The sequence below is a fragment of the Danio rerio genome, chromosome 6 (assembly GCF_049306965.1).
Source record: "Danio rerio strain Tuebingen ecotype United States chromosome 6, GRCz12tu, whole genome shotgun sequence".
NCBI classification, from domain to species: Eukaryota; Metazoa; Chordata; class Actinopteri; order Cypriniformes; family Danionidae; genus Danio; species Danio rerio.
The window spans coordinates 10,987,145-10,996,835 of record NC_133181.1 but is presented as its reverse complement, the minus strand read 5'-3'; the positions used below and the strand labels follow the sequence as shown (position 1 = coordinate 10,996,835).

General features: G+C 35.7%; 1 protein-coding gene across 6 annotated transcripts; it reads left to right on the top strand.

Annotated features, from left to right (window-relative positions):
• The first annotated feature begins 30 nt into the window (after positions 1-30).
• On the top strand, positions 31-9,169 carry nudt15 (nudix (nucleoside diphosphate linked moiety X)-type motif 15). 6 transcript variants are annotated; one of them, XM_073952802.1, is made up of 5 exons: positions 31-87; positions 176-272; positions 3,206-3,382; positions 4,243-4,439; positions 7,973-9,169. In XM_073952802.1, the coding sequence occupies exons 3-5, from the start codon at positions 3,216-3,218 to the stop codon at positions 8,074-8,076; spliced, it is 468 nt and encodes a 155-aa protein (XP_073808903.1). In that variant the 5' UTR covers positions 31-87; positions 176-272; positions 3,206-3,215; the 3' UTR covers positions 8,077-9,169.
• Positions 9,170-9,691: the final 522 nt, after the last annotated feature.

Here is a 9,691-nt window from a genome sequence, read left to right as displayed (position 1 = left end):
GCAGAAAAACAAATGATTGGACGTGACTGCGTCTCTACGTAACGTTACGTCAGTTGCGCAGCTGTGCTTTGAGAATAGTCTATCACGGTTGGTTATTTCCTTCTTCATGATTCAAAAAGCTTTATTTTTTAAATCAATTCGTGTGTTAATGACAAATATCCGCTTTTAATTTAAGATTTGAAATGGTTTGCTACCAATCGTGTATGCCAAAGTGAACAAGCTTCGATTTAATCGTGAAAGATATGCTTGCTGCAAGGAGATTCATCTACCAAGTAAGATATAGGTAAGTTTAGACTATGGTGTGGTTTCCATTAATGGTCAGTGTCACCACTACCTGTAAAGGGGGTTTGAATCATTTCAGTGATTCTTCGAGTCTTTTTAATCGGCTCTTCTTGTAGTATATCTTTCAGCCAGTAGATGGCAGCAAGTGATTGTCTTTTTCTGTGTTTTGTGTTATTGAATCATCACACTAACGAATCTATTCAAAATCATTCAAAAGGTTCTTACATAGAAACCAATTTAAGGTATTTGGAACACCACAAAGAGAGTGAGTCCACACACAATAGTGAGTCTTTTTAATCAGCCCTTCTTTTAGTATATCTTTCAACCAGTAGATGACAGCAAGTGAGTGTCTTTTTGCGTGTTGTTATAAGTTATTGAATCATCACACTTATCTACTGGAAATCATAAAGTGCTTAAATAGAAACTAATTTAGGTTATTTGGAACACCAAACAGAGAGCAACATGAGGGGCAGCCCGGGGAGATTGTATTGTCCCACTCTGGAAAAGTGCCTTTGGTCAGGGTGCCTTTTTAGTTACAGCTGCACAGGAGTGGAACTTTGTCCCTGGGAACATCAGAGAAATAACCAAATACAACAGGTTAAAAAAAAAAAAAACATTTTAAAAATCTGGTTCATAAAACATCACACATGTCATCATTAGTATTAGAAGTACAAAAACAAAAAGCATTTATTTTTTAAATGAAGAGTTTGGAACCATATTTGCATACAGCTAAATAATTTACATCGTTCTCATCTCGCATTAGACCAGGGGTGCTCAACCCTGTTCCTGAATATAGAAGCTGCACCCCAAATGGCACACTATACACTATGCACTATGTACTTTTTCAATTACTCACTCAACAGGATAGTATATGTATGTAGTGTCGTTCCAAACAGAACACTAATGTTTTTTTACTAAGCAGAAATTCAAACCATTTTCCTGATGATGTTTGCTGGTTGCCAAATTAGTGAAATTAATGACCAAACTAATCAGTTTTCTATAGTTGGGTGGAAAACGATATTTTATTAGTCTCACAGTTATTAAACGATGAAGGATATACACTCACTTTTAAGAGAAGTTTAGTTTTCCAGAACCTCCACAAGATTATAGTATTTTAATTGATGCAATACCAGCAGGCCTGGTGAGGCTTTGCAGGGTTACAGTGAACCAAATAAACTCACAGTTAAATAGGAGAATTTATTAGATGGTGTTGTAATAATACATTTCTTATTGGAAGTTTGATTCATTATCCTGCAACTTTTAGACATAAATACTTTTGGAATAACCAATTTGAGAATATCAATTGAAACTTGATCTGGACTTATAACAACAAATAAATCAAAATTAGTGTAATAGAATATATCCAACCAACCAGTTTCTCAAGAGATATGAAGCTGACCTTTCTGAATCTTGTGTTTTTTTGCGGAATGAATGTTGAGACTGTTATGCATTTGTGTTTTTGATTGTATGTAAGTTAAATATTTGTGGGTTGATGTTGAATGTCTATTTAATATACTGAGCAGTCATAGAATTAATATAAAGAAAAGAGGTGTCATTTTTTACTTAAATAAAAAAAGAGATAGGAATCTCCTGTTTATGTTAAATCTTTTGATATTATTAGACAATATGGTTGGAGAGGAAGCCTAACATCTTCCATTTCAAGGCTGATTTAAACATTTATTTTAAAACTCTTAAAGGACTTTTAAGTCGTAAAGCAACCAGAACTGTAAATACACTCCAAAAACTCATCTTCGCTATGGTAATCATTTTGTATACACTCTCTTATTCTTTTTTTTTTAAAAGTTTTTCTCTTCTTCTTTCTTTCTTTTTGTTATTTAGCTTACATATTTTATACTAAAATGCTAATATCCTATTGTAAGATTTGTTATGCATTTGATTGGAAATGTTCAGCAAATACACAGAAAAAAATTATTCAAAGATGATTCCTTGAATTTAGTAAAATATTTTAATTTAAGTGGTTAAAAACAATTTGTTTGGTCTGGATTTAAACAAACAAATTAAGTTAAACATTACTAAATTTAATTTGTTTGTTTAAATTCAACACAAATAAATTGTTTGCAACAATTTTGCAGACATTTTTTTTCAGTGTACAATAAAAAAGACCAATTTACCAAATAACACCTGCCAAGAGTATAACCACATTTATCATCCCACTCTCGTAGGAGAATTTTGCTTTCACAATCTGAAAAAAACAAAGTTCTCCAACAAGTGTGCCAACTGTATCTATCTGCAGAAAGATGAAAGGGCGTAACTTGTAGCAAGTTAGAGGCGTAACTTGATGTTATTATTGTCATCCCACTGAACCAACGCGATGTCTTTTCTCCAAATGTATCCAACATTTATCAAAGTCATTTGATATGTTATGATTTCCATGCATTTAGCAACTCATGCAACTCCACCCGCTGCCTTTAAGTTACGCCCCTAAGACACCTTCATGTTACGCCCCTCTCTTGCAGTCCGCAGCTGATAACTCCGCCTCTTCCGCTACATGAGCAAAGCTGCGGTGGTTTAGCGCGGGAAGATCCAACATTCACACTTCATTTTACCGGTTAAATAAGTGCATCTGCCGGGTAATGAAAGTAAACTTTTTATTTTTAGAGTTTTCAATGTGAACGCACTTGTTAAATTATTTATACTACAAAATGGCGCAGAATAGTGCATAAGTATGCGATTTGGGACGCAGCTCTACCGTTCTGTAATGTTCAGTTCCAACCCTGATCAAACACAATTGAACCAATTAATTAGGACCTGAACAGCACTTGATAATTTCAGGAGCTTAATATGGGTTGCACCTGAAAACTGCAGAAAGGTAGATCCCCAGGAACAGGGTGGGTCACTCCTGAATTAGACAATATAGACAGACAGTTTGCACAACTTTATAACTTCATTTGTTTCTTCACAGTTTACATACAATGTCTGAGGCAGTTAAAAATGGAAAACCCATCCTCAAGCGTCCTGGAGTGGGGCTCGCGGTTCTTGTGACAGACTCCTCCAATCCTGGATGTGTACTGTTAGGAAAAAGAAAAACCAGAGTTGGGAAAGGCACCTACCAGCTACCAGGAGGTCACATTGAATTTGGGTGAGTTTATACTGTAAAGCAAATCACTGTGGCCTTTATATAATGTTTAGGCATGCCTGCTAACTTTAAGTTTACACATGCGCTAGAGCATATATAGTACGTACACAAACATTTGAAGTGAAAATGATCAACCCTCCTGTGAAATTGTAATTTAAACAAATAAATCCCAAGTGCTGTTCAACACATTTCTAAACATAATAGTTTTAATAATTGAAGTTATTAAATAACTCTGCTCTTCTGCATACTTTGGTTTCTGCATACCTCGGTTGTAACGAGTGATTATTTGAGTTACTGTTGCCTTCCTATCAGCTCGAACCAGTCTGGCCATTCTCCTCTGACCTCTGGCATCAACAAGGCATTTGCGCCCACAGAACCGCCGCTCACTGGATATTTTCTTTTTTTCTGACTATTCTCTGTAAACCCTAGAGATGGTTGTGCGTGAAAATCCCAGTAGATCAGCCATTTCTGAAATACTCAGACCATCCCGTCTGGCACCAACAGCCATGCCATGTTCAAAATCACTTAAATTACCTTTATTCCCCATTCTGATGCTCGGTTTGTATTGCAGCAAATCGTATTGACCATGTCTACATGCCTAAATGCATTGAGTTGCTGCCATGTGATTGGCTGATTAGACATTTGTATGAATGAACAGTTGGACAGGTGTACCTAATAAAGTGGCCAGTGTGTGTACATAATACAGTGCAAAATACAATGACATACTTTTAAGACAATGTACATTTAAATACATAAATACACAATAAATATGTAAAGAAGCAAAATAGACAAGTAGTGTCTATTTAACATACTACACCTTAACATAAGTAAAGTTAGTCTCTTGAAATATTCGACATCATCAGAGAGAGCTGGGAGGAGTGTGCTCAGAGAGAGGCGTTGGAGGAAGCCGGTATCCATCTAAAGAACATCCGCTTTGCACATGTCGTCAACTCTATCAAATTGGAGGAAAACTACCACTACATCACGATCTTCATGCTAGGAGAACTGGACCGGTCTTACTCAGCTGAAGCAGTTAATCTGGAGCCAGAGAAAAATGAAGGTAAACCATTTCTTTGACTGCGTAGTCTGTGTCCAGATAGCCCACCCACAAATCATTCATGATAGTGATACAAATCTGTCATGTGAGACTATCCCATGTCTCACGCCAACTTGGCAGTCACCATTATGATGGGTTTTCGCAGTGTTGAGCAGATACTGATGTATTTTAAGTACAAATGTGTTGTATATTGATGCATCAGTTTAAGTTATTGATGACTTAAATTTCATGTAAGTCTCATCATTAGGTAAACAGACTAATAGTTAACATTCACATATTATGAAATGTTTTCCCAGTACTGGGTTGCGGCTGGAAGGGCATCCACTGCGTAAAACATATGCCGTAATAGATGGTGGTTTATTCCACTGTGGCAACCCTTGATAAATAAGGTACTAAGCCAAAGGAAAATGAATAAATTAATGAATGAATATTATTAAATATGGATTTTCGTCCTACTTAAAGCAATAGTTCACTCAAAAATAAAAATTCTATCATCAGTTTCTGACCTTCATGTCATTCTGATCCTATAAGACCTGAAACATAAATCTATGCAATAAATGTGTATTACCCAAAAATGAAAATTGTCATCGTTTACTCACCCTTTACTTCTTTTAAACCTTTGTGTTTCCTTCTTGTGTTAAACACAAAAGAAGATATTTAGAAAAATGTTGGAAACCTGTAACCATTGACTTGCATAGTATTTGTTTGTCTTACTGTGGAAAATGGTCACAGGTCCAGCTTTCTTCAAAATCTATTTTCGTTTGTGTTCAGAAGATAGAAACACATACAGCTTTATAACCACTTAAGGGAGAGTATATAGTGAGTACATTCTTAATTTGTGAATTATGTCTTTAAGCAAAGATTTAAAAATCCCAAAGATATTGCTGTAAATCCAGGAAAATTAAGCAGAAGATCAGTTTTGGAGAAAACTGTTTTGTAAAAGGAAATTATTACAATCATGTGTTACTCCCTAAAACTGTTACATGGCATTTTTCATCTAGGCTGGGGGCTTGAACTAGAGATCTGCACGGGACAAAATTTAAAATCCCGCTCCTGAACCCAACCGCTCCCGCTTATATTCAGCATTTGTTGTCCCGCTGTGCGCCCCGCCCGTTTTCTACCCGCCGTTCCCGCTAACGAGCGGGGGGGGGGAAAAACTTAAAACCACCAAGCTATACAGAGTCCAGACAGCCTATAACAAGCTGTCTGTATAAACACAAACACACACACATACAGAGACAGCACAAAGCACACAAACCCCTCTCATTCACGCGCGCACACACACACACACACACACACACACACAGCAACAAACAAGCTAAACGCAGCATCACGCTGTCTCATTCACACACATACATACTCGTGCTTGCTGGCTTTGGAGTTGGGAGCGATATTGTTAGACCACCTGCTCCCGTCCAAAATTAAACCAGTTACCGACCGCTCCCGCACTTTATTCGGAAATTTATACCCGCGCCGCAGAAATCTGGTCGGGTCCTCTGCAGACCTCTAGCTTGAACTGAATAAGACATGAGTATAAACAAATTTTTTGGTTTATCTAAAATTCGTGAAATAGGAATAAATACATGAATGATATCTCTAGTTTTTAACTCATTCAGCAGTCGTAGGTTTGTGTAAGATTGTGAGTTTGAATTTAACAGGTTTTTTTTAAAGGTTTTTTGTTCAAGTGAGATGAGTAATTGCATGTTTACATTTAGTCTAGAACTAAAGTTAACATCCTGTTTACACAGCGTACAAAAAGTAAACCTGTATACTAAAAAGTAACACATTACTAAACTAGTTACTAAAAGTAATCTGATTACCTTGCGTTACTTAAAGGGATAGTTCACTCAAAAATGAAAATGTCCAACCCATTTATCGACCCTCAAGTTGTTTTACACTTTTATGAATTTCTTCTTTTCTGTTGACCACAAAACAAGATTGGTGTGAAACAAGAAAGGGGTGGTGCTATAAAGCATTCTTCAGTATGTCTTGTTCAAAATTTAACAAAATAAACAAGCTCAAACAGGTTTGGATGAGTAAATGTACCTTAATGTACTTTTTAATTTCATTTTTTGGTGAACTATCCCTTAACGTGTTACACCAACATTGATTATGAACAGCCTAAGTTAAATCTTTTTACAATTCTTCCATCAAACTGATCAGTTCAAAAACATTTGTTTATTTTATATTAAATAGCTTTTTCAGTCTTTCAAGTATCATTTACTGTATCTAGACAGTATCTAGAATAGGTTTTATTAAAACTCTTAAATTGTGTATCTAAGACTTACCAACGTATTTGTAGATTTGTAACAACATGAGCTGAAGTAAACACTTTCGCTTGAACTAAATCTTTATAATGATTAGTTAATAAGGATTTTTGCCTGTTTAAACTCTGAAGTCTTGACCTTCATGATTATTTACTTATTTATCTTATTTTTTTACATGATTATTTTTACATTATTTACTGTATGATTATTTATTTTACAAGTACAATCTGCTTATTAAAAATTGAAATAAACAGTTGAAATTTACATTTTACAATTTACATTTAGTCATTTAGCAGACGCTTTTATCCAAAGCGACTTACAAATGAGGACAAGGAAGCAATTTACACAACTAAGAGCAACAATGAATAAGTGCTATAGGCAAGTTTCAGGTCTGTAAAGTCTAAGAAGGAAAGTATTAGTAATTTTTTTTAACAGTATAGTTAGTGGTATATATTAAAGGCAATTGCAGATTAGGAAGTGAACTAGAGACTAAATAGTTGAGTTTTTAGTCGTTTCTTGAAAACAGCGAGTGACTCTGCCGTTCTGATGCAGTTAGGGAGTTCATTCCACCAACTGGGCAGATTGAACGCAAGCGTTTGGGGAAAGTGATTTCTTCCCTCTTTGGGATGGAACCAGGAGCCGAAGTTCATTCACAGAACGTAAGTTTCTGCAGGGCACATAGATCTGCAGAAGTGAGAGCAGATAAGAAGGGGCGCAGCCAGAAATCGCTTTGTAAGCAAACATCAGAGCTTTGAATTTGATGCGAGCAGCAACTGGCAGCCAGTGCAAACGGATGAGTAGCGGAGTGACATGTGCTCTTTTAGGTTCATTAAAGACCACTCGTGCTGCTGCGTTCTGGAGCTGCTGAAGAGGCTTGATAGGTTTAGCTGGAAGCCCCGCTAGCAGAGAGTTGCAGTAGTCCAGTTTGGAGAGAACAATTATATTCAATTCACTGAAAAAAGCTTAAAATGCAACAATTATTGTTCATTTTACATGTTGTTCAGGGCGACTATTACTATCTATATGGATGGCCATTTTTGGCCATAATTAACACTAATGCCTGGGTCTGACTGATAGTCACATTAACTTTCTAAACGTATTGCATAAAACCATGTCGTGTACATCAGCATAGCTAATACTGAAAAATTGGTGACTCATTTTTTTTATTTTTTATTATTTGATATTTTAAACTTCCTTAAGCCCAGGCAAACACGTCTGAATATTGCTGCAATATTTCATTGTTGTATTAATTTGTTGTTTCTTTCTCAGGTTGGACATGGAGGCAGTGGGATGATTTACCCTCTGAAGAGCAGCTATTCTTGCCATTGGCCAACCTGAGACAACAGGGCTTCCAACCATTCAGAAAGAGTTAAAGGGATCTTGTGTTGTTAAGAAATCCACCTTATGACTCCATGCGTTTACCTGATTGAATGTCAGGTGAACTCAAATCACCTTAGGCCTTTTCTTGCTCATTTATAAGAGCTTTGACCTATAAAGTGACACACAGCCTGAACATACCCAGACATACTTCAGATTGACTGTTGAATTTAATTCCTGTTTCTCATTAGTCTCTTCTATTTTATGATTTTATTGAACAAATGTTGTAATTTACATCTTTGACTATTATGGTATTAAAGCTTATGAGTCATTTTGTACATGGTGGTAACGTCTGTATAACATGTCATCATGTTACACTAAAATATTTAGGTAACACTTGTCCATAATGATCATAAAAAGAGAGAGAGAGTTGGAAATTAATATTTTTGTCCCAGTTTATTTGCTAAATGTTTTGTGGTGATGTATATACATGTTGTTATAGAAACATAGCACCTGTCAATCAAATCGGTGGGCGGGGAAAACTGCTCTTCTATGTCACGTTGTGGTGGGCCTCAGAATCATTGGGATTTGGGTCCTATTTTAACATCAGGAAAAAAAAAAAAGACTTGTGTTTATATCACTCCAATACGACAGTGGACACACTAAACCTACACACAGTTCTGTCCAAACAGCTTACAAAAGTTGATTTTCTTCATACAGTAGGCCTTTTAATGAAGAAAAGGTTGTTCATTTTGAGTTCATGTTAACTCGTGGTGTATTGACCAATGCTAACAAGGATATTATATTTAAATAACGCATTAACAAATGAACTATAAATGGTGTAAAAAACTGTTCATACTTTGTTCATGTTTGTAAACACATTAATGAACCATTGTTTGTTCATTTTTACACACACATTTTCACATTTCATGTTATATTGTGAACATTTCTTTATTTAATTTGAACAAATATTACTGAACATTGTATAATAGAATATCAAATAATCTAAGAGATAGTTATACCCAAAATAAGAACATACCATTTACTCACCATCAAGTGGTTTTAGATCTTTGAGTATCTTTTTTTCGGTTGAACATAAAAGAGGATGAATGTTACCAGCATGATAGGAAAATAAATAGTTTGAAAGCTGATGGCTACCAGTCACCGACATTTATTTCTTGTATTCAACACAATACAAAACCTCAAATAAATCTGAAACTGGCAAAGGATACACAAACGATGACAGAATTTTAATGTTTGGGTGAACTATCAAATTAACATGAGCCACCTGGTGAAATGTTGACTGGTTTTAGCTGGTTGACCAGCCTGGTTTTAGAGTGGTTTTGGCCATATTCAGGCTGTTTTCAGCCATTTCCAGCCTGGAAATGGCCAAAACCCCTCTGAAACTTGGGCTGGTTTAAGCTGTTTTAGCAGGGCCTTTATTAATAATAAACTTACTATTATTGTGAAGTGTTACAGATATTTCATCAAAGTTTCCTCAGTCATATATTACTCTAAGGGTTCCCATCAGACAACACCTGTTTTCGTTGTAATCCTACTGCAAGATTTCATAACATTACCAATTTCCAAATAAACCTTACCTGTACTGAGGTAAACATTAACGTTACTTGATAGTTTTGCTGTTGAGTCGGACAGCAAAACAACCGTGTA

Bases quoted from the DNA above. Each gene is read 5' to 3' on its own strand.
- nudt15 (XM_073952801.1), top strand. From the start codon at position 243: ATGCTTGCTGCAAGGAGATTCATCTACCAAGTAAGATATAG. The intron at 284-3,205 runs GTAAGTTTAGAC...GTTTCTTCACAG, and splicing joins ATCTACCAAGTAAGATATAG to TTTACATACAATGTCTGAGG. The intron at 3,383-4,242 runs GTGAGTTTATAC...CGACATCATCAG, and splicing joins GGAGGTCACATTGAATTTGG to AGAGAGCTGGGAGGAGTGTG.